General features: G+C 64.9%; 1 protein-coding gene across 3 annotated transcripts; it reads left to right on the plus strand.

Annotated features, from left to right (window-relative positions):
* Nucleotides 1-1,447: 1,447 nt before the first annotated feature.
* On the plus strand, nucleotides 1,448-23,663 carry RNF157 (ring finger protein 157; the record flags this gene model as incomplete). 3 transcript variants are annotated; one of them, XM_082326940.1, is made up of 20 exons in its annotated part: nucleotides 1,448-1,535; nucleotides 7,021-7,139; nucleotides 11,645-11,733; nucleotides 12,294-12,440; nucleotides 13,024-13,141; nucleotides 13,256-13,322; nucleotides 13,474-13,517; nucleotides 13,914-13,961; nucleotides 14,235-14,306; nucleotides 14,889-15,048; nucleotides 15,276-15,388; nucleotides 15,697-15,932; nucleotides 16,023-16,131; nucleotides 16,329-16,440; nucleotides 16,869-17,056; nucleotides 17,211-17,276; nucleotides 17,624-17,672; nucleotides 19,208-19,318; nucleotides 19,953-20,048; nucleotides 23,044-23,084. In XM_082326940.1, the coding sequence occupies 20 exons, from the start codon at nucleotides 1,448-1,450 to the stop codon at nucleotides 23,082-23,084; spliced, it is 2,073 nt and encodes a 690-aa protein (XP_082183066.1). The 3 variants fall into 3 exon arrangements, with proteins under 3 accessions (XP_082183066.1, XP_082183065.1, XP_082183067.1); XM_082326939.1 differs by lacking the exons at nucleotides 19,953-20,048; nucleotides 23,044-23,084 and adding an exon at nucleotides 23,557-23,663; XM_082326941.1 differs by lacking the exon at nucleotides 19,953-20,048.
* Between the last annotated feature and the right edge of the window lie 350 nt (nucleotides 23,664-24,013).

Here is a 24,013-nt window from a genome sequence, read left to right on the forward strand (position 1 = left end):
CAAAACGTGTGTTGGGGCGAGCAGGGATCAGCCCCTGGGGTCTCGGAGCTCCCGGCCGGGCTCCAGCACCAAGAGCCAGAGCTCCCAGTGTTGATGTTGCCCTTGGCTCCTCCTCGGCCAATGCTGCCGTTGGCACCCAGCCCGGGTGTGACATCCAGCGGTGCGGACACGGTGTCGCTGCCGGGGCCGCGGGTCCCGGTGTGACGGCAACAGGCTGACGAACGGGGTACAAAGCTGCCCGCTGGCTCGCCATGGCAGTGGCTGCTCTTTGGCTTGGCTTTTCTCAGCCGCCCTTGGGGCTGTGCGGGTAGGAAGCAAACGGGGAGGGAGACGCATCGGTCCCCCTGCAGGGAGGGCACGAAGCGGGGACCCCCAGGGACGGCCTTCGCTCGTCACCGCTGAGTAGCCGAGGACATCGGGGCAGCTGATCCGCCTCTCTGCACATCTCTCGTTTGATATTTATAGCACTCGTGTTATCAACTCAAATCAAAATCATGTGATGCTCCACTAACTTGCACCGCAGCACTAATTAATCACCAGGGTTTTTAAGCGAGCAGTCGAAGGGTCCATCCTTCACCTTCATCCCCACGGGGAAAATGCAAAGGTGCCCAGCGCTTCCCAGTAGCTTAATGCTGAAGAACTGGGGGAATCTGTCTGGGGGTGCGTTGGGGCGCACCGGAGCAGACAGGCAGCCGACAGCGGCTGCTCCCGGCAAATGCAGCCGCTGCGGGTGCGGAGCGGAGCCGGGGAGGCAGGATGGAGCCGATGGGGGTGGGTGCTGGGGGGCTTTGCCCAGCACCGTGCAGCCCTGGGGCGCTGCCGGGGGGCTCAGCCCCTGCCAGCGGCGGCTCCCGCTCCTTCCCCCTGCGCCAGGCGACCTGTTGGGAAAAGCGGGGGGCTCGGCCTTCTCCCAGGGGACCCCCCGGCGGCTGGGGGCACAGGGACAGAGGGGCCGTGCCCTGAGCTGGCCCGGGCTGTCCCTGCGCTGGGGTTGCCGCTGGTGGGGCTGGGGCGAGGGCGGGAGGGGGGTGGCCCATGCGGGGACAGGGGCGGGGGTCCCTGGGCTGCGTGACGGGGGGGAGCAGAGGATGGCAATGGGGGCGGTACTGGAGGCAGCTGGGTGGCACCGGGGGTGGCGGGCGGGTGGCACTGGGGGCAGCGCCTTGCCCCCAGCCCCGCGGCATCCCCGGGCCGTGCGGGGCCGTGCGGGGCCGAGCCGTGCCGCGGCGGGGCGGGGCGGGGCGGGGGCGGGGCAGGCCCGGCCCCGCCCCCCCGTGGCGCAGCCCCGGTGCTGGCGCGGGGGCGGTGCCGGGCGCGGCGCAGCGCGGGGGATGCTGCGGGCGGGGGCCGCCGCCAGCCCCGGCCCCGCTCCCGCTCCCGGCCCCGCTCCCGGCCCCGGGCGGGAGGGCAGCCCGCCGCCCGCCGCCCGCTGAGCCCCGGCCCGGCCATGGGGGCTCTGACCAGCCGGCAAAACGCAGGGGTGGAGGAGGTGGATATCCCCGCCAATTCCGTCTACAGATACCCCCCGAAATCCGGTGAGCCCCCCGGGAGGGGGGGGGTCCCGCGTCCCGGTGCCGCCGCTGCGGGGGGGGGCGAGCGGGGCGGGGAGCGGGCACGGCCCTGCTCCGGTCGGGGTTGCCCCTGCTCCGGTCGGGGTTGCCCCTGCGCACCCCTGGGCGCACGCAGCTGCGGGGGAGCACCCTAAAAATTCCAGGTCTGGCGCTGGGCACCCCGGCTCCCTGCGGTGCGGCAGGGCTGGGTCCCCCCCGGGGTGCCCCCTCTCCGGGTGCCCCTTTGCCAGCCGAACCCGGCTCCCAAACTTGACCGAGTTGATGCGACTTTAATGATATTATTATTATTATTGTCGTTATTATTATTTGTATCTGTGGTCTGCGGCGCCGGGCTGGGAGGGCTGGAGCTCTTTTTATAGCTGGTCGCTCCGGTGCTGGCAGCTCGGGAAAAGCCTGGGTTTAAATTCCCGGGAGGATGAGGGAGGCTGGGGTGGGAGGGATTGGAGGGGGTCCCTCCTTCCCAGGGCCCTGCCCCAGAGCAGCACCCCGGCTTCTGCCGGGGGGAGACTTCGCCTTCCCCAGCTTCTCGCCCAGCCTCAAGGCTCGGCGGTGATGCCTCTCCCGCTCCCGGAGCCGGCCCTGGCTCAAACCTTGTGCGTGACCTTGGAAAATCCGTCCCTCCCCTCGGGGCCTCGGTTTTCCCTGCAAAGGGCCGGGCCGAGCGGGTGGCCGGGGGGTCCGGGCCGGGGGCGCGGGGGGAGAGGTGATGGAGTCCGGCCCTGGGTGGGCAGCGCTTCAGAGCCGCAAAAATGCCGCTGTCGGCGGATGATGCCCGGGAGCACCGGGCCCGCGCGTGGGGATTGCCACGGGATCCTTGCGGCACTGAATATTATTAATAGGTAACTATTTTGGTAGTTAATAGGATAAGGTGAATGCTTGGATTGTTAGCGCTGTGACAAATTGCTCGCTAATTACAAGTAAAGACCTCCTTAGGAAGAATTACAGCCAACACAAACCCTGCCCTTCTCCTGAGGAGCTGCGCTTGGCTTTTTTTATTTTTATTTTTAATCTGCCATCGGTTGCCCAGCTGGCTGGCACATCTGCGGCGGCGGGGTTAAGCGGGGTGGAGATGGCCGATCCCCCCGCGGGGCTCCCCCAGCTCCCCCTTCTACGCCGTTTCAAGGCCTTTGTCACCTTGATGCCAGCTGAAGCTGGACCCCCCCACCCGTGGGTTTGCTCTCTGCAGGGGCCGCGGCTCCGGGCACTAAGGGGTTTTGTCTTGGGACTGCTTCTTGTTTAGGGGCTCTTGAAATATCTGGGCACGAAGGTGGAGGGTGCCAGCCCTGTGCCCTGCTCGGGGGGAGCAAGTGCGCCCAGCTGAGCACTTCAAACTCATCTCAGCTGGCAGAGGACACCAGGCCGATGCTTAACTCCGGCTTTCAGGGAGCACCCGGGGCTTTCAGGTGTGCTCAGCTGGGCTGGTCCCACCGAGGGGCCGGGGGACGGTCCCGGTGCCCAGGTGACATGGCCATCTGCACGGGGATGATGGCAGGCTGGTGACTGTGGCAGATTACGGCTGGTTTGCTTTTAATCCAAGAGGGGATTTGCCTTCAGCGCTGCCGGCAGCCGGGAGGGAGGCAGGGGAGGACGTGCCGGGCAGCAGAGCCCATTCCTCCATGGCAGCGGCGGTTCTCTCGCCTCCAATGCCACCTGGAAACAGCCACTGGCTTTGGAAACGTGGCCCTGGGGGGCATCTCACGGGACCCCAGGGCATTCCCCTCTCTCTGCGGACGTGGCTTTGGCTGCTCGGCCGCAGGCTTGCTCGGGATGGCTGGTGCAGCCACCTCTTGTCCCAGTAAAGCATCTCCCCTTCCCATCCTGGGGTTCCCATCCCCTCCAGGCAGGGTGCAAATGGGATTAGTCAAGCCGGTATTTTGAAGCCAAGGCTGGGATTTACTTCAGTGGCTCTGACCTTGCGCTGGCAAAGGCGATGGGAGGGAGAGCAAGCGGGGGCTGCGGGCACCGAGCTCCCCCCCGGCACGCGAGAGGGGGGACCGTCAGCAGGGCCCTGGCTGGGAACAGGCGTGAAGGGGTTAACCAGCCAGTGACACCCCAGTCCCGGGGGGCACAACCCCGCGGTGGTGGCACTGCCGTGGCACAGGGAGCCATGGCTGGGGTTTGGCTTCGCCTCTGGCCGCCCACTTTAGAGCGCTGAATTAAATAAGCCGCAGTGTGCCGGTGCGCCAGCTCGCCCGGCGGCGATGGGTTGCCCCGGGGCAGAAGCACCCGGTGCCTTGGTGCCTTTTAACCAGCCCAGGCTTCGCCCCGGCGGCGCCGTGCCCATCGCAGCACCCCGTGCTGGCACCCGCGGGGCGTCCCCGCGCCAGCGCCGAGCCATGGCCCCCCGGCTGGGGTGACCGCAGGCTGTGCAAAACCCGGTGCTTCCCTCACCGGGAGCACGCGGACGGGCTGAAAACGAGCTTTTCTATTTTAGCCGCTTTGGAGAGCTGGGCTGTGACCCTGCCGAAACATCCAGGCTCCGACGTTTGAGAGCCAGGGGCTGCATAACCAGAGCCAAGCCAGACCCCAGCAGGGCAGCAATGGCTCGGGGGACAACGCGTGATGTGTGCCACCGTGTGCCAGGGCCACAGGCAGGGCCACAGCACGCACCGGGGTCTGCACCCACGGGGTCCTCGCCGGTCTCGGGGCATCCCGCCGGCCCCGCGTAAGGTGCCATCCCTGGTGCTTATGGAGAAAAGGGGTCAATGGCGTCATCGGCACCGGCTGGTGCCGGATACATCCCGCGTGACGGTGCTGGCAGGCACGCAGGACGCTTTGTTTGCCAGGAACACGGGGAAATTTTGGTTTATTCCTCCTTTCCAGCAGCCGCTCTGTTCAGCCCTTCCCGCATGCTCACCGGGCCTCTGAAGTCCAAGCTCTCATTAAAGCCCGGCTTTCCCTTGGCGATAGGACTGCCCTTGACGGGCTCTCCTTCCCCAGGGGCAGGCGTTGGTTAAGGGTTTATAATTAGCTGGTAATAAGGCGGCTGTGGCTGGAAAGGTGCTTTCTTCCTCTGCCATCCAGCCGTGCCCACAGGGTCACCGGCCCCGGCAGGGCTCCTGCCAATGCCCGGGGCTTTCCTGTGCCGATGCTTCCCTGGCAGAGCCCGGCATGACTCCAGGCTCTTGTTTAATGGCAAGGTTTTGGGGGACCTGCCCTGGGAGGGAGCGCGGGGCCGGTGTTGTCCGTGCAAAGGGGGAGCTGAAGCCCCTGGGCCATGCACAGGGTGCGCTGGGAGCCTGCAGCACCCAAGGGTGCTCCCAACCCCTGGCAGGGAGACTGGGTGACAGCAGCGTGGTCCTCGCCTCCTCTGTCCATCCTATGGGAGCCCCCAGCACCCACCAAACCACAGCTGGGGCCATCGCAGAGAGCCTGTGCTCCATTTTCCAGCTTTCCCCCAGTGCTGGGGAAGCTTTTCGGTAGGTTTAAATATAATTTTTTTCCACCTCGTGCTCTCGCCCCAAGTCGGTGCCAGGAAAAGCTCCAGACGGCCCCGTTCTCCCCCAGCCGTGCTGCTGCAGACAGCTCCGAAGACACTTTGCTCTTGGGTTTTTTTTTTTCACGTGGCCGTGTCCTTCCCCGGGGAGCTGCCTATAAATTATGTACGTGGAAAATGGGACCAGAAAGCAGCAGGCATCAATAATTGATGGTCGATGTTTGCTAACGGGCGCGCTGCATCCGGGCACCCCTGTGCCACGGGGCCTTCGGGTGAAGCCGCACGGCCCCGCTCGTCCCTCCTGCCCCGGCGTTAGATCCCCTCTCCTCCTCCCCTTGGGCGTTGGGCTCCCTTTTGGTTTTTAAATGCAGTATTAAGGCCTGATCCAGCCCGGGGCAGTCGCCGCATCCATTGGAAGCCAGCAGCAACCTCTGACTTGGGTCCCCACAAGCAGAGCTGCGGCTCAGGCTTGAGCTCCTTTGATCTGTGGACCCCAAGGCTTTCGTTTTGGGGTGTCCCCAGGGGATCTGCATTGGCTCTCTGCTGTTGGGTTTGGGGCTTTGGCAAGCTGGACCCCATCCCCACGGCTGGCAGGACACAGGACGCCATGTCCGTCCTCCATCCGTGGCCTCTCCTGAGCTCCCGGTGCTTCTGCTCGCCCCGCACCATCCCTGTTCGCCTCCCCCTTTCCCTTCCTCTTCCCACCTCCGAGAAGTCCCGGCCCTTGGGCCCCGGCCGGGTCCCGTGCCGCGGCGTGCGCTCCCCAGGCAGCCGCAGCCCGGCTCTCACGGACAAGGAGCAGGCACCAGTCGGCTCCTGGCCGGGCTGGGAGGAAAATCTCTCTTCTAGTTAGAGGTGCCTGGCCTGGGGGCTGCTCCCAGCGCGGGGGACGGGACATGCTGGTGGCTTGGCTCCGTGCTTTACCCTGTGAGGGAAGAAGGGACGTCGGTCATTGCCCGGCGTTCATCAGGGCAGTGTGGAGCACTTTTCAGGGGGGTTGCTGACCTCCTGGAGGGTCTACAGGCCCCCAAAATCACCCCTCCTGCAAGCGAGCTCTTCCTAGGGATGGCTGCAGGCTGAGAACTGACAGAACTCCGTTCAGTTGTGCTTTGCCCACCTTCCTGGCAGTGACCACAGCAAACCTGAGCCGGTGCCTGGCTGTGGACACGGTGCCTCGAATGGCACACGGGGTCTGCGACGCCGGGCTTTGGGCAGGAGGAACCCAGCCTGTTTCGAGGGCTGCGTGCCTGGCCCGCTGCCGTCCGTGGGGGTGCAGGAGCCAGCCCGGGGCTCCCAGGCTTTGGGAGAGGTGGTGCTCTGGCAGGGCAGGCTGTGACGGCTGCCTCTCCTGCCTCCTCGGGAAATTAGCTGGTGTTTATGGGAAGGATTAGCGCTGCTCTGCCACCTCGGGAGCCATCTCCCCTTCCCGCTCGCAGACCGGGATTCGGCCGCCCCTGCCAGCGCGGGGATGGTTGAAGGTCGGGGTGACCTTGGGTGGCTCAGGCTGGGCTGGGGCTCGCAGGGATTTCCCGGGCAGGGAAAGGGGAGCAGGCACTGCGCTCGGGGAGGGAGGCAGCCGAAGCCCTGGGGTGTGAATCTGCTCCTGTTAAATCCCGCTGGATGGAGCAGCCGTCGAGCCGGGGGCTGCCGTGGGGCTGGACCCCGGCACCAGCCTCTCCCCATCCCGGCTCTCTCTGCCTGGGCTTTGGCCATCGCGGTGGCCGGGCAGGGACAGGATTGCTGGCAGCAGGGGGATGCAGGCAGGGAGAGGGCAGGGCAAGGCAGGCAGGCAGCAGGCAGCCCCGAAGGGTCGTGGCTGGGCCAGCTACCCCTTCGCCTCTGCCTGGTTGGGGGCTGGCAGCGCGAGAGTTCAACCCGAACGGCTCCCAGCGAGGTGACCCTGGGGACGAAGCCACCTCTGAGCCATCGATTCGGTGGCTTCGTGCGGCTCCGTCGCCTGGTTGAAGCCCGTCCTCCCCCTCCGCTCAGGCGCTCTCTGTGTTTTCTTTCCAGGGAGCTACTTTGCCAACCACTTCATCATGGGTGGCGAGAAGTTCGACTCCACGCACCCCGAGGGTTACCTCTTCGGCGAGAACAGCGACCTCAACTTCCTGGGGAACCGGCCCGTGGTGGTGGGCACCGGGGACGCGGGGCTGGGGGGACGCGGGGCCCGGGTGTGCCCCTTCCCAAAACGGTGGTGACTGTGCGTGTCGTGGGGGTGCACGGCGTGAGGCTGCTGGCTGTCACCCCCCAAGGGCAGAGCCACCCCAAGCACACCGGGGGTGGCCCGAGTGGATTCTCTGATGTCTAATATGAGGGTTGGCTACTTGCTGCAGCCTGCCCTCCATCGGGGACTGACCTGGGTCCCCTCTCAGCCTGTCTGCCCCCGTCCACGCGCTCCACAGCAACGTAACGTTATTGCTATATCTCTCGCCTCACCGCCAAACTTGAGTCGCGATGGGCGAATAGGTTTGCAAGTGGTTGGGAACGGACCGGGCGATTGTGTGACCTCTGCCTTTGGGTGCCGCTCGGTGCAGTACCCGTGTTGCGGGTCATCGGACCTGCACGTATTTTCCAGCCCGTGAGGGCTGCTTGCGTGCACAAACCCGCCAGCTTAAAAACATCAGCTGGTGGAGAAGATGGTGAGGGGTGGTGGGCTGACTTAGCCCAGCTCCTTCTTTCTCGCTCCGTCTCCGAGAGCTGCTTTTCCTCTTGCCTTTCCCAGCCCAGCCGGGAGCCATCTCCCAGCGGGGTGGGGGATACGCTGGGAGCGGGGCAGGCCTGGTGTGGGGTAGAGCAGCTTGGGCAGGAGCAGGCGAAAGTATTCCCCAAGCTCTAGCAAAAAAAGGGAAAAAATAATAATTAAAAAAAAGGGCTTGGTGGGGGCTGTGGGCAGCGCTGATGGGTTTCACAGTGCTGGGTGCTGCTGGCTCCAGCTGGTCCCAGGGCACGGGGAAACCCGCCTGCAGGGGAGGTCCCTGGACCCCACGGTCCTGGAGATGTTTTTTCTGCTTGCTGACTTTGGGGAAGCAGAAAATGAGAGCGGGGCCGTCCCCACAGCAGGTTTCAGCCATGAGGGTAACGTCCCCCACCCCTCTGGGAGCATCGCAGCGGGGCGGCTTGCCAGCATCGGCCAGAGCAGTGGGGGGGTCAGGTATAAAAAAAAATTCAAGGTGAGGAATTAAAAAGCACCGAAGCCTTTCTGTTGAGTTGCGATAAGCTTGCCTGGTGCCAGCAGCCCTGCTCTCGAATGCTGCCTGTGCTGTGCCGGGGCTGGCGAGGCTGCTGCCATACCGGTTTGTGCTTGCTCCTTGAAATCGGCTTCGGCAGCGTTTTGGCAGCCTCGTACGGTCCTTCAGCGCCCGGCCGCGGGCTGTGCCGGAGCGGGGGTCCCGCTAGAGCCAAGGGCAGGAGCAACCCCCAAAACCCGCGAGCGCTGGGTGGGCGAAGCCAGCGCCTTTCTCTCCATCCTCTGCCCTTCCCCAGAAAATGAAAAGTCAGCACTCGGGTCCTCTCTCCAGCAGCGAGCGCCGAGAAATCCTCTCGATTACAGTAAAAGCCTCTAAACTGCCCAGCGAGCAGTTCCTGAGTCAGACGCCCCGACAGCAGGAGCAGCGGGGAAGGTAAAGGAACAGCTTGGAAACAGCAGAAAGAATTAATATAGCGTTGCAAACTAAATTACATTGCTCCGGCTTAATTACCGACGGCCCTGGGCTGCAGCGCTGTGACTGAGGTCTCGTCTGCCCGGGGAGCAGGGGGCATTTTGGGGCTGGGCTCTCGGCTCGGGCCAGTTTGGGGGCTCAGGGAGGGGTCGACGAGGACCCGTGTTGGTTCTGGCCCAAGCCTGTGCCCAGGTATCATCTGAGCATCTCTGATGCCACCTCCGAGACCTGTCCTGCTGCTTCTTGGCTGCGATGCTTTCGCGTCCTGGCCTGCTGCGAGAGCTGGGCTGGAAACGTCGGAGATGGCCAGTGCTGCTTGGAGGGGGATTTATTTTGGGTTCCTTGGGTGTCGAGGGCCAGGAGGTCTTAGAAAAAAAATTGTGTCCCGAGTCCTCTCTGAGCTGAGCACCTTGGCTCAGCGCCGCTGCCGCGGGGATGCGCAGGGCACCCAGAGGCTGTGCAGACTCTCCCCTCCGCCGATACGGGATAATCTGGATTTTCCAGCTCGGGACTGGTTCCCAAGGGGCTGGGAAGGGCGTTGCAGGTTTCAGCAGCTGCCGCTGTGCTGGGACACCTCTGCAGGGGCCGAGGAGCGGAGAAGCTGCTTGGGGCACCCAGGGAGCATGGGGCGTTCTGGGGAAGCCGGGGACTGTTGAAACGTGCTGCTGGGTTTCACTGCCCACGCAAACCAGCCTGCGTCTGCTTGTAGAAAAACCCCAAGAAATATTTTCGAGGTTTTTTTTTTTTTGCTTTATCAGAAGCCGGTCTGGACCAAATGTCGCTATAGAGGCATGGACAGTGTTTTTAAATGGGTAACGGTTGCAGTGAGGCTTTTTCCTGTTGTTTTTCAGCTTGATATAAATTGAGAAGATGCAAAAAGTGCTTTAAACAGCCCCTTTCTGATGTGCAAATCTGGCTTGCAAAATTTCATTCAAAAAAAAAAAACCCAACCCCCCCAAAAAGGAGCCGACACGTGGGTGTGAAATGGCCCAACGGCGAGGGCAAAGCGGTTTCTGCAGCAAGAAATTTGCCTGCGGTGCTTCCCCATCCTTCCCAGCCCAACGGCCCCGCGCCGGGCAGCCGCTGCCTGCTTCCTCCTCCGCCGCCCACCCCTGGGTGCTGCGGCGGGAGGGGGCTCGCACCCATGGGTGCCCTCCCTGCCAGGGTCAGCTCCGCCACTTACTGCGGGCTGGTTTGGGCACGGCTCGGCTGGGCAAGGCGCAAGTGGGCAAGATTGGATTGCTTCATTCGTTTGAACAGCAGAGGATGTATCGTGACATGGCACGGCATGTCGTGATGTGGCTCAGCTCCAGCCCGGAGGCCTTTTCTCACTTGCTCCCTTCCAGCTGTAAGGGGGAATTCTGTGGGTGCCCGGTTAGTGCTGGTGACTCGTTACAAAGCTCGTTACCGCCAGATGACTGACAGCCGCCCTTTTCCCCTCCCGGAGGGGAGGGAGGGGGCGGCCGTTGCAAGGTGCCATGGATTCAGCCTCAAAGCGCCCCTGCCAGCGTCTGCGCTGCGCCCAGCCCAGGCTTCACCCGGCCTTTCCGTGCCGTGGGACCGGAGCTGTGGGGTGGTGGGACGCGGTGGGTGATGCCCAGCTGCTGGAGGAGGGATGGGGCAGGCCTCTGCCTGCGCTGCCTGCTCCTGCCAGCTGCCCGTCCCATCCCATCCTGCTGAGCCCTGCATGGGTCCCCAGCCAGGGCGGCTGTGCCACCCCATCTGTCCTGCTCTGCAGGGCTTTGGGGACGGGGGAGGTGACGGTGGCTTTGGGGACAGGGGAGGTGACGGTGGCTTTCCCACGTGAGGGCGCCAGGGACATGGGAATCGGGCACCGGGCTGCCTGCGGGGCATCCCCAGGTGCCATCTGCAAGCCGTCTTGTCCGCGTCTTGTCCCCTCGGTGCCGGGGTGCAGCGGGAGCCTCGCTGTCCCTGAGCCCCGCTGCGGGCTGGGGGCAGCGTGGGGGGACGACGGGACCCAGGCAGCCTGGCTTGGCTACTGGTCCCTCTCCCAAGGCAGCGACTGAGCCCTTTGGCTCTTGTGAGCATCTGCCATCCACGATGGCACCTGCCGCCCTCCTGGCTCTGGCCGTCCCCTGGCACACGGTGACAGCTCGCCAGCGAGCCAGGCGTTAATCCCGGCATAAGCCTCTGTCTCTCCATGTTTGTGTCGTCCCCCCGGGGGGGCTGATCCCGTCCTGGGGCTCAGCCTACCCGGGAGATGGAGAGGGAGGAGACGAGTCCTGCATCCCTTCCCCGGTGCCCTTGGTCTCCCTTGGGTGGCTGCAGTGCCAAGGAGAAGGTGTCCCCCGGCTGCCACCATGTCCCCTCGCCCCAGCAAGCCCTGTAGCCCCTGCGCAGGTGGACAGGAGGGACCAGGAAGGACAAGGCCACCTTGGAGGCTGGCGCGACACCTCTCCCTCATAGCACTGCTGCCTGCCTGGTCCTGCCCGGCCGCCCCGTTGGCTCCCCGCTCCAGGGCTGGCACAGACCCCGCCACCCAAATCCCATCCATCCCTGGGAGAAAACAGGGATGCTTGTGTCCGTTCCTTGGCTGGCGGGCAGGGAAGGAGCTTCGGCTTCCCCCTGCCCAGCCTCATCCAGCAGCTCTGCGCTGCATCAGCAGCCTAAAAACACACCAGCAGCCACCCGCCTGCCCCGTGCCCCACGTCCCCTCCAGCCAAAGGGACAAGGAACAGCCCCTCTCTGCGTGCCCCCCCCGTGAAACTGTCCCCTGCAAGGGGTTTCGGCCTTGCTCTTTGCAGGGGGAATGTTCCCATCGTCACGCTTCTGGTACCCAAGTGCCAGCAGGAGCTGCGGGTGCTTGGCACCCATCAGGATGCGCAGGCCACCCTGGGTCCCTGCCTACGGGGTGTCGGGTCGGGGCTGGGTCACTGGGGGGTCCGGGGACAAGGTCCGCAGCCGCTGTAACCCCCCACGTGTGTCTGCCTTCACCGATGTCTCTCTCATCCTAGTTCCCTTACGCTGCTCCACCTCCTCAGGAACCCGTGAAGACCCTCAGGAGCTTAATCAACATCCGCAAGGACACCCTGCGCCTCGTCAAGTGAGTCCTGCGGCGGGGAGATGGGGCCGGGCACCCCGCGGCCGTGAGCCACGGGGCGGGAAGGGGCTGGCTGGATGCTCCCAGGGGATTGCTGAGCACGGGGATGCTCTCATCTCGGCATGGGTGGGTAGAGGGGACGAGACACTGGTGTCCAAACGTGCCCCTTCCCCTCCCGGCGCGGGTGAGCTTCCCGCATGTGGGCACCGGCTGCGCTGGCTCCACCGCGGGATTAAAGGAGCTTAGTGCTGCCTTTGAAGTGCTTTGCTTTTTCTTCCTCCCCCACCTTCCAAAGGCTTTGTTGGAGGGAGGCTGGGGATTGCAGCTGGGCCGGGAGATTCGGGATTACGGCTGAAACCTGCCTGCGGCACTTCCCAGTCTGCAGGCTTGACCTTGGGCATGCCGGGCCCTCCCGGTGTGCCTCAGTTTCCCCTGATGGAGGGGGCTGCCCTCTTTGGGGCCATCGGTGCCGCGGGGAGCCGTCTGTGCCGGGGGGACAGTCCTGGGGCACCCCGAGCCCTCCCCGAGGGGTACCCATCTCCTGCGCCCTCTGTGCTCGCCAGGTGCTCGGAGGAGGTGAAGACCCCGGGGGAAGAAGTCAGCAAAGCCAAGGTGCACTACAACGTGGAGTTCACCTTCGACACAGACGCCCGCGTGGCCATAACCATCTACTACCAGGCGAGCGAGGAGTTTCACAACGGGGTGGCGAGGTGAGAAGCCCCAGCCTGGCGTGTGCCCCCCGCAGCCTGGCGTGTGCCCCCCCAGCCTGGCCTGTGCCCCCCAGGCCCGGTGTGTCCCTGGCCAGGGCGTGGGGCTCTGCTGATGGAGATGGAGCCTCTCCTCCCCGGAGCATCCCCCCTCCTCGGGGCAGGAGGCGGCTGCTGGCGGTGCCGAGGCTGGAGGGGGGTTCCTCGCCTCCCCCGGGTGCCCCTGCCAGGTCCCTGCCAGCCCCCGCCACCTTCCTCCCCGTCCCATCCTGCTGCCTCTTGTTACCTCCAGGTCAGAGCTGAGACCAGAGGAAATCATTGCCCCTCCCAGTCCCCACCAGCTCGGTGGCGGGGTTGTCCCTGTCCCCTCCTGTCCCATGTTGGCTGCCCTGGGGTTATTTTAGCTCTGTGGATTATTTTAGTTCTTTGTAGGGCTGCTTGTCCCAGCCCCAAGAGGCATCCGGGAGGGGAGGGAAGCAGGGACCCCCCTCTTTCCCGTCTTCCTGGCATCCTCGCGAGCCAGGGGACCGGAGGAGCGCGGGGACACGCGCGGTGCCCCTGACTCTGTCCTCTCTCCATGGGACAGCTACATCCCCAGGGACAACAGCCTGCAGTCGGAGACGGTGCACTACAAGCGCGGGGTGTGCCAGCAGTTCTGCGTGCCCTCCCACACGGTCGACCCCTCCGAGTGGAGCGAGGAGGAGGTGGGTCCCACCGGACCGCGGCATCGACCGCGGGGTCGGGTACGGTTACGGATGCGGGATGAAGCCTCCATCGCTGCTCCATCTCACCAAGCCTCTCCTCCTGTCTCTCTCCAGCTGGGCTTCGACCTGGACCGGGAGGTGTACCCCATGGTGGTGCACGCGGTGGTGGATGAAGGAGAGGGTGAGGAGGGGGTTCCTCGCCGGGCTGGGCTTGCCCGGCTGCTGGCACCGCGGTGCCAGCCCTCGCACCAACCAGGCAGAGCCTCCGGCTTCTTGCTGCCGCCGCGGCCCTGGCTGTCCCCTGAGCCCTGCCGTCCCTTTGTGTCTTGCAGAGCACACCGGGCACTGCCACGTGCTGCTGGCCACCTTTGAGAAGGTAAGGGCCAAGCCGGGGCTGTCCTCCGCCTCCTGCCCCCTTGCCCACCGGGTGCGAGAGCCTGCAGAAACCCCGCAGGGCTCGGGCTGGTGCTGCTGGGCAGGGGCTGTTCTGGGGCTGCTTCTGCAATTCTGGGACTATCCTCCAAATCCTTGATTTTAAGCACCCACTTTTGAGGCATTTGGTCTCAACTCCATCTTCCTTGCTCCAGCAAGCCTCCAGCCTTGCGATGTGCGTGACATCCCATGCCTGCCTGGTACCGGGGTGGCGGGGAAAAACAGCTGCAAAATGGGCTGGGTGGGAGCGGCGACAGCTACGGGGCCGGTGGGTGCTCGAGCACGGCGGTCCCTGGGGTGCTCGGCCCCAGTGCCCACCCGTGTGCTCTCCTCCCTCCAGCACAGCGACGGCACCTTCTGCGTGAAGCCCCTCAAGCAGAAGCAAGTGGTGAGTGTCCGGGTGTCCCCGCGGGGGTGGCAGCTCCTGCCCTGCACACCCCTGGGAAGGAAGGCGGCGAGGGGCTTTCGGGGAGCAGCAAACCCCTGGGGGGGCAGCAGCCTGCCCCTGCCCTGCCCCTGCCTCCCGGGGAGCTTGAGGACCACCGGCAATGTCAAGTGGGGACGTTGCGGGGAGGAGGGCTGGCCCGAGGAGGGGGCCAGGAGCCACGGCAGCTGGGGGGGCTCTGTCCTCGCTCCTCACCCCTTGCCCGCGGGGTTGCAGGTGGATGGTGTGAGCTACCTCCTGCAGGAGATCTACGGCATCGAGAACAAGTACAACACGCAGGACTCCAAGGTACGCGCCTCCATCCCGCAGCCTGCGTCCCGTGGGTCTTCCCTCATCCCCTCTCCCGTTCCCCTAGCACAGGTCCAGCAGCTAACACAGGCATGGGGCAAGAGCCGGCAGCACAATATGGAGCTTCCCGGGGCGGTGCAGGTGTGGTGTGTTGGCATCGAAGCTGCCGGAGGCAGAAAGACGAAGGATTGAGCCTTTTTCCTCCGTCCTTTGTGGTCCCTTGGGAGCGCAGTGGCTGGATCTTGCTGGCTTAGGAGGGCACCATGGGGCTCAAAATGTGGCACATGCCTCCCCCTCTGATTTATATACATATAAATATGTAGAATATATATATATAGAAGTTGGGGTGAAGGATGCATCCCTCCATGGGGTGCCTGATGGGTCCAGCCCCATCTCCCAGCCTCCGGGAGGGGAGGGATGAGGTCCCAGAGTTGTACGTCAAGAGCAGGCAGCCCGGGGACACAGGCAGGACCCCGCAGCAAGCTCTCGGGGCACCCAGACGGCATTTTAGGGCACCCACCCTCGTGCTGTGCGGGCTGGGGACCCCAAGGCCAAGCGGCTCCCGTCTCTCCCGCGGGGCAGGTGGCTGAGGACGAGGTGAGCGATAACAGCGCCGAGTGCGTCGTCTGCCTCTCGGACGTCCGCGACACCCTCATCCTGCCCTGCCGCCACCTCTGCCTCTGCAACACCTGCGCCGACACCCTGCGCTACCAGGCCAACAACTGCCCCATCTGCAGGCTGCGTAAGGGCTGGGGGGGGCTGGCATCTCTGGGGGGGCTGGCATCTCCGGGGGGGATGGCATCTCTGGGAGGGTTCTGGCATCTCCCGTCCTCAGGTTTTGGGGTCCCTCCAGCCCTGCATGCAGTGATGCCATGTGGGGATACCCCTGCTGGGAAATGGGGTGGCATTTTGGGGGGGTCTCCTTTCAGCACCTGGTTTTCACCCCACCCTTCGTCCCCGCTGCCGCAGCTTTCCGAGCCTTGCTTCAAATCCGAGCCATGAGGAAAAAGCTGGGTCCCCTCTCGCCCACCAGCTTCAACCCCATCATCGCCTCGCAGACCTCCGACTCTGAGGAGCACTCGGTCAGTGCCCAGCCGAGCCCGGCCCAGCCGGTGCTGGGGCCAGGGCGGTTTGGGGATGCACATGCTTCCCGGGGCCAGGGTTTATTTATTTGATGCAAATTGATCTTGCAAAAAATGCAAGGTCGATATTGCAAAAAAAGGGCTTTTGGTTGGGTAGAAAGATCATGGATTTGGGGCTTTCATTTGTGCAGGAGTTTGTCTGTTCTCTGGGTTTTGGCTTTTCCCTGGGGCATCTCAATCCCGGTGGGGGCAGTGGGCAGCAAAACGGCCCAGGGGGGCCCTTCACCCCGTCTCCCCTCTCTCCCCAGTCCTCGGAGAACATCCCCCCGGGCTACGAGGTGGTGTCGCTGCTGGAGGCCCTCAACGGGCCGCTGACGCCCTCGCCGGCCGCCCTGCCGCTGCGCGCGCTGGGGGACCCCCCGGGCGCGGGGACCCTGCCCTCCTACGGCGACGGCCCCCTGCCCGCCCTGCGGGCCCTCTCGCCCCTCGAGCGCCTCCCCGACTGCGGCCCCCCGGGGCTCAAGCTGAAGAAGAGCCTCTCCAAGTGAGTAGCGGGGTGGGCCGGGGGGGCTCAGGGGGGTCCGGGGGCTGCGGGCAGGGGTGAAGCCCTCTGCTTTGCCCCCGCCCCGCGCAGGTCCGTCTCGCAGAACTCCTCCATCCTGCCCGAAGAGGAGGACGAGAAGTCGTGCACCGAGTCGGAGCTGAGGGTCTCCAGGAGGAGATCCCCTGCCCGGCGCGAGGAGGTGAGCACCCTCCGAAACGCGCTGGTGACCAGCCGAGGCACCGGGGGGTGGCAGGTTCAGGGGTGGTTTGGGACCAGAGGGTCTGGCTGGGGTTTGCTCCTCCTGGCTCTTCCTCCATCCATAAGGATGCCCGGGGGAGACGGATCCATCCCTGCCAAATATCCCCATCCCGTCCTCCACACGCTCTCTTCTTCCAGGAATGCGGCGCGACACCGGAGAGCGAAAACCTCACCCTGTCGTCGTCAGGAGCCATCGAGCAGTCCTCCTGCACCGGGACCCCCCTCTCCTCCACCATCTCGTCCCCAGAAGGTGCGGCATGGCCGGGCTCGCAGGTGTTGGCAAGGCAGGAGAGTGGGATCGTGGTCGTGGGTCCGTCCCGCTGCGGGGGGATGCGGAGGGCGTTTGCATGGCCCCTTCCTACCCTGCCACGGACGTGACGTGAAGCCCTGGGGTGTCACCTCTGCTTTGTCACCCATAGACCTGAAGATGGGGGGCATGGGGGCACCAATTGCCCCTGCTTTATCAGCCCATCGACCCAGAGTCGGGGGGCTGTGAGCCCCGGGGACCTGCTGCTGGCAGCTTTCCACCCATCACACCTCCGTGGCATGCAGCAGGTCCTTGCTCCTTGCCCCGCTCCTCCTCGTTAGCCCCGTTTCTAACTAGCCGGTGCTGTGCCGCGAATCGCGCTGGTGTGCTGGGGGGTCCGGCGGCCCCGCTCAGCCCCCGCTCTCCCCCAGAGCCCGTCAGCAGCAGCCTGGCTCAGTCCGTCATGTCCATGGCCTCCTCCCAGAGCCAGCACTCCCAGCTCAGCACCGACACCGTGTCCTCCATGTCCGGCTCCTACATCGCTCCCGGCACGGAGGAGGAGGAGGAGGAGGGGGACGTGCTCCCCGCGGCTGCCAGCGCCACAGCCTCCGATGCAGAGGTAGGCGCTGGGGGGTTTGTTGATGACACCCATCACCCCCAGGCTGAAGAGCTTCCCCATGGGATGCAACTTCTCCTCCAAACCCACTGGCACCAGACTTTTTTTTTTTTTCTTTAAATTTTTTCCTTCCATCTTTCCCACCTTCTTCCCGCAGTCAACGCCTGTGGAGTCCCCGGATATAAACTTCGTCAGCATCTCGGCCGAGGAGCGCGATGCCGAGGTAACCATAACCGCCCCGCGCGGGGCCGGGAGCCGCGGTGCCGCCCGCGGAGGCGCAGGGACCTCAGATGTGCCCGGCTCCAGCTGCCGGCGGAGGGGGAAGCCGGGTGGCTGGCACCACCTCCCCCCGGGGCTGGGATGGGGAAGGGGCCGCCCTGGGGACGGATGGGGTGGTGGGGCTGTCCCCCATCCGGGCTCACCTTCCTGGTCCATGGACACCCCCAGGGCCAGGGGTGTTCCCCCACAGGGCCGCGGGGTCGCCCCAGCACCCCGGCGCCCTGGTCGCCCTGGCACGGTGTCGGGGTGCATGGGGCAGCTAACGCTCACTGCCTCTCGCCTGTGCCGCAGGGCAACGACGTGCTGGAGGACGAGGACTCCTCTCCCACGCAGGAAGACGGTAAAAGGCCCCGGGTCGTTGTTGTCCCCCTGCTTTCGGTTCGGTGTCACCAGTGGGCAGCCGAGCGAGTGGCAGATGCTGTGCCATCTCCAGCTCCCCTGCATGCTGGCTGCCAACCGGGAGAGCCCTGGGTGCCTCCGTGGGCACCGGGACTGGGAAAGCATCTGTCACAGCGGGGCCACCCATGGGTGGGTTGAACACCAGTGGGTCAGGGGAAGCCGGCCGGCCGCAGGGACCCCGGCAAGCGCGGTGTGGGGCACGGAGCAGGCGATGGCTGGCGCGCAGGATCCGACGGCGTTTCCAACAGGCCAAGTGGGAAAGAGGCTTCTCCGTGTTTTTCCCCTTGCCAAGAAGGTCTTTCCTCACATCTCTCAAAGCCTGCCCCTTAGGGACCCCTGTCTGGGCTGGTTCCCGTAGGAAGGGGCTGCAAAACTGTTCCCTTTGGGATGCTTTCCTAATTTTTTTTTGGCCTGTCCTCGGTGTGCCTTTGCAAGCCAAGACACGCGCAGCGAGGGCTCCTCTCGCCTCTCCTATGCGTTCAAATAGCCAAGGAAAGATGCGGTCACTCCCGTGCCGTTGGCCACCAGCCGCCTGGCATTTCTTTTGGGCGATAGGGAGGCCCCCGCTGTGCCCCCTCCCGTGTTTGCAAGTCTCTGGTTAGGAAAACTTTACCAAAACTCTTCCCCCGTCCAACCTGGACACTCAGCCAAGCTGGAAAGCAGGAACACCCATCCCCAAAACGTGGCCTCTGCCCTGCGGGGAGGCTTTTGCTGATGGGGAGACTCAAATATGACAACTGGGGAGCAACTGGTGGCTGTGGTGGACATCCACGGGCATCCCAACAACTCTGGGAGCAGGACAGCCTTTCTCCTTAGGACACGGTCCTGCGCCAGTTCTCAGCGGGGCTACCGGCTTCTTTGGGAGCGTCCCTCCTGAGGTTTGGTCGCTGCATCTGATGGATGCAGGTAACAGCCTGGGGGCTGATCTCTCGTACAGGTGATGCTAAGAAGCAGAGTTACTTCCCTCAGCCCCGAAAGCCTCCATCCCCCCTGCAAAGCTTGGCTACGGCTTCTTTTGCCGCACGCATCCAGTCGCTGCCTCCCGGCATCCCCGCGGCTCTCGTGCACGCGCTGATGGCGCCGGAGAGGCTCTGGCGGGAGGGGACGGGTGCCACCGCGGCCCCGCTCTACCGACCGGGGACCGCTCGGCCGTGCCGGGGGGAAGGTTTGGCTGAACCCCAGGCAGGCGGTGGGGCAGCAGGTTCATGCGTGCCGGTGCCCATTGCCGCATCGTCGCTGTTTCGCTGCCCTCCGATGCGGCCGGTGCAAGGAAAGGAGCAGCTGGGACCGTGCCCAGGCGTTATTGTCCGCTCTTCACCTGCTCCCATCTAGCTGCATCATTTTTATCTATTTTTTTTTGAAAGAGGGTGGGGAGGGGAGAGGAACAGACCCAGAAATCTCACACCCCACTGCTAAAAAGGCAACGGCAAGCCCCAGCGCCGAGCCGCGGCGTTAACTGCCTTAACTCCCTTCCAGGCCCGAGGACAGGCGCTTTCCTCGGTCTGAGGTGTGACAATAACAATGACTTGGGCATCGCACACGTGAAAGCGCTGGACAATAAACTGTGCTCTGAGGCCTGCTTACCTGGTGAGTGGCCGTCTGCTGAACATGAACTTGGGGGGGGGGGGACAGTTCCACTCTTCCCTGCATCACCCCAGCCCTTTGCATCCATCCCTCCTTTCCCACCACCATCATCACCATCCCCACCACCACCATCCCCACCAGGTTGTCCTCACTGCACCCCGCCACCGTCCCACCACGGGGCTGAGCACCAGGCACGTCACCACCCAGCAGCCGTAGCTCAGGGTGACCTGTCCCCACCGGGATGTCCCCGGCGGGTCGCAGACGTGCTTTGCTGGGAGGTTTTATCCCTTGGCGGGGGGCTGCTGGCACCCTGGGGGGCACCAGCCCTCCCCGTGAAGGCGGTTGCGTGGCACGCCGGTAGCCTGGTCCAGACTCGTGGTGGGCGCAGTGGTATTTTGGGGCAGGATGTGAGCCGCAGCCGCTCCAGCCTTGCCGCAGGGGCTGCCTGCCTCCCCCTCCTCTTCCTCCGGGGCCGAGGAGATGGGGCACGTCAGGTCTAGCTGTCCTTCTGCAGAGCCCCGAAGTTCATCCCTCCTTCCAATTTCTTCACGCCTTCTCTCCCACCCTCCTTCCACCGTTCTCCCGTTGCCTCTCGCCCTCTCTCCATCCCTTTTTTTCTCTTCTTCCTCCCCCCCAGGCTCCTCCGTCCGCGTGAAAGTTCATGTTCGCTCTGTGCCAACACGGTTTTCTCAACCCACGCTTGTGTCCCCTCCCTGCCCAGAGTTGCCCAAAGGTGACAAATGTATTGGTGACCCCCGGTCCCTGTGCGGGCCAAGGGGCCAGCAGCGGGCTGGGGACCCTGCCCAGCACCACAGGCTCCTCTCCATCAGGCTGGGGGGTGAGGGAACAGGAGGGGAAAAAGCTGAGATGAAGCCCTCCGAGGGTCCAGGTCTGCGTCAATACATTTGTGGACAAGCTGAAAGCAACTCTGCCCCCCCCTTGCCCCTTCGGCTAAATTTGTGGCAGGTCCCAGACCCGCAGTGGGTGCTGGAGAGCTGAGAGGGTGGATGCTCAGCCCCCCCAGGAGGGGAAAGTCATTTCTTTCCCCCTTCTCCTTCAGGAAAGCTTCCTCTCCCACTGCCTCGCCTGATCCTGCCCGTTTCTGCGCTGGAGAAACTCGGCTGAGGCTCTTGGGGAGGAAGAGGCGCCTGCCACAAACGCCTCGTGTCTCCTCCACCGCCCTCCGGCAGCAGCCGGCTGAGCCCCGCCGGCCGGGGGGGCTGGGGAGGGGGCTGGGGGCATCCTAGCAGCCCCCCGCCTTTGCTGGGGGTCCTGGCAAAGCACCCCCGGCCGCAGCACCAGCCAAAGCCAGCCCTGCGCTGGTTGTGCCAGGGGGAGGATGAGGAAGGGGGGAGGCTTTGCAGCCTGAACGGCCCCAGCATGGGGCCAAATTCTTGCTCTGCTGCAAGGACTGCGATGGCTTCGTCCCTGTCCTGGGCTGGGGTGCAGAATCTGGCCCCTGGGCCGAGCCCCGCCAAGGATGCGCTCTCCATCCTTTGGCCACCACGTCTGTCCGTGCGTCTGGCGGCTGCGCTGCTTGGAGCCCGCGGCAGGGAGCCGCGCTGCTGCCCGCATGAGAGGGGCGATCCGGCCTCGGCATTTGCTGGGAAAAGGGGGGGGCTGCGCTCGCGCCGGGGGCAGAGGAGGTGCAGAGCGGGCGCTTTGGGGTGGCAGAGGGGCTGGAGGGAATGACTGCAGGGGTGCCGAGCTCTGCCCCAAAGGGGTTGGAGGGGGATTGCCCCGGGGTGCTGGGCAGAGCTCGGGGGCCAGGGCGGCGAAGGGGAGCAGCCGCCGCGGGGCTGTAGCAGCCGGGCGGTCGTTTCCTGGTTGCAATCGGTGTTTTGCAACGTTGGTTTTGTTCGTTAGACTCAGGGCAGCTCCTTCCTTCCCCGGCCCCGTCGGCTCCCCGTCGGCAGCCACCCGCCATCAGGACTCAGCCACTTTGTGACGGAGCCGATTGGAGGCACTATTTAATACTGGTGGTGCTGGATTGCAACCGCAGGGCTGGTTTGCATGCACTGGAAAAGTCCTTTTTGGCAGAGGGTTCTTGCAGGTTTGCATGTAATCGCATCCACGGGACTGGCAAGAACAGGGCGGACTTTTACTTTGGGGCCAGGTGCTGTTTTCTTAAAAGCTTAAAAGAAAATCACCTTGACCAGAGATGATGATATTATTATTATTTATTGTTATTTATTGCTCCCCCAATTTCTCTCGTGGGGAGGTTTTGCCGTGATCAGACCCATGGGTTGGTTTTTGGCCTCTCTGTAATGGGTGAAGGTGTGGGACGTGGTTCCTCAAAGTGGAAAGGTTTACTCCTAATCCCCAGCGCTGTTGTGAAATCTCTGCAGATCTGTCTGGTGGGAAAAGGCTCCAGGAGGAGTCGAAAGGCCCCATCCTGGTGATTTTAGGGCACAAGATTTAAATAATACCCGCAGACTCATGTCCTCGAGTGGATCCCGCAGAGCCCCGGGGCGTGCAGCGGGTTGCAGGGCTCTCCCCGGGGCTCAGAGCATCCTCTGGCTACGGCCGCAGCCTCTGCCGGGGCCAGGGTGGCAGAAGCAGCATTGGAAAGAGAAACTGGGGGAAGGTGCCTGCCAAAAAGGCTGGCGGCAAGGTGGGGAGGGTTGGGGAGCTGCTGCGTCGGAGGTGGCAGAAGACCTGAAATCCCCCGAGGGCTTTGGCTGGTTTAAACCCGCGGATGATCTGAGCTGTAAGCGATACCGCAGCGGGCCGGGTGAGCCGGTTGGGTTTCGCCGCGCCGCTCTTTGGGAGCCGGCCCGTGCAGGGCAGGTCTGACGGCCGCTAACGGCAGCGGGGAGCCCCCTCCTGCAGCCCAAGGGGAGACGAGGCGGGGGGGCAGGGGGCCGGGACCCCGCTGCGGCACCGGACCCTGCCCCGCTGCCCCCAGCCCCGCTCCTCGGCAGCCTGCCAAGGCTGCGCGGAGCTGAGCTGGGTCTCTGCACCGGAGCGCTGCAGGGACTTGGGCAATGTCAAGCTCTTAATGGGATTTCGGTGTGCGCGTGTAGGTGTGTGTGTATGTGTGGTCCTGTTTAATTCTCCGTTCCCTCCGGGATCGGCAGACCTAACGTGCCTCGCTCTCCAGCCTGAGCTCGCCGTGAAAAGCCAGTCGAAACGGCAGCTGTCACCTCCCATAAATCAGCAGGCAGCGGGTTTTTGTTGCTCCCTCTCTGGCAAAGCCTCAGCGCTTGCCCTTGGCCTTGGGGTGCCCTCGCACGGCCCCCCCGGCCTGGAGCTGCCCCCGCCCCTGGGCACAGGGCTCCCGCCGCGCTGGTGGGAGCAGCCGCCCTGCTCTAGGGGTGCACCCCCTTCCTAAGGGCACCACGTAGCCTCGGAGCGTGTGGGTGGCGGGATGCAAGCCACGGGCGGGCAGGTCCCAAGCTCTGCCCGTCGCCCTGCCCCGGCCGGAGGCTGCTGCCTGAACCAGGAGCCTGCAGCCGGAGAGGAGGCGTGCGGGAACCAGGCTCCCCCGCGCCGCAAGCATGCCCACCCTCGGTTCTCCTCGGCATGAAACCCCGGCGGGCACCACGCATGACGGCCCCCTCGCGCCGTGCCCGGCGGCAGCTCCCCGTCCTCGTCCCAGACCCGTCGGCAGGCGGCGACCCCCCCGGCCCCCCGCGGTCGCCCCGTTTGCTCGCTCGCGTGCATGCCCCTGCGCCGCCTCCGCTCCCGCCTTCACCATGTGCCTTCTGGTCTCTCCCGCCACGCAGCCGCCGTGCCGGACTCCTGCCCCATTAACATTGAGGAATAGGTATGAGACCCCCAGAGCCTGCGCCCGCCGCGCGCCCCATCGCCCGGGGGGGTTGGCGCTGGGTTGGCACCCCTCGCCCCGGCAACGCTGGCAGTCCCCTCGCTGTCCCGGCCAGGGTGACATCCCTTAGTGCCCAACGTGCAGCCCCCACGGGGCAGCTGCATGTGCCCTCTCGCCGGGCACGGCGCGACAGAGGCAGCCCCCTTCTGTCTGGGTTATTAAAACCCAGCCAGGGTGCGCGGTGCTTCCCGTTTGCCCCTCGGCATTCCCGAGGAATCGGGGGTTTGAGGGGCTCCCCTGGCCTGGAGAGGTAAGTGCAGGTGCTCACCAGCCCTTGCTGCAGCCAAAACCCAACGCGGTGCTGGGGAGGTGGGTGTTATTTGGGGACACCAAATTGCACCCTCTGTGGAAAGATGAGCCGAGCGCGCCGGCGGGCTTTGGGAGCCCCTAACCCCCCGTTTTCTCCCCCCAGGCCCAGAGGCAGCCAACAACAACGTGCGGCTGCAGCAGGCGCCCTGGCCCCGCCGCCCCCCCGGCACCCGAGACCTGGAGCAGGCAGCGGCCGCCCTGCCCGTCTGAGCGCTCGGCCTCGGCGGGGGCACGCGCCCCCCTGCCCACCCAGAGGGACCCTGGTGTCCGGGCGCCGTGGGCATCGCCACCGCCACCCCTCGGCTGTAGCAGGACTGATTTTCAAAAAAGACGGTAACCTCGACTTCTCCTCCCCGGCCCCCCTGTGCAGAGGGGGGCCCAGAGCCACGTCACTTCGGAGCCCCCCCATCAGCACCTTCCCGTCCTCCTGCCCCGACGGGGACAGGCTGGGGTCCCCTCCTGCCCCCGGCCATCTTGTGCCCCCGGGCTCCTCTCTTCCAGTGCGCGGAGCAGATGGGACAGGGTCACCCCACAAAGGGGGTCCTGGGATGTGGCTGGAG

This window comes from Platalea leucorodia (assembly GCF_965183815.1).
Source record: "Platalea leucorodia genome assembly, chromosome: 14".
NCBI classification, from domain to species: domain Eukaryota; kingdom Metazoa; phylum Chordata; class Aves; order Pelecaniformes; family Threskiornithidae; genus Platalea; species Platalea leucorodia.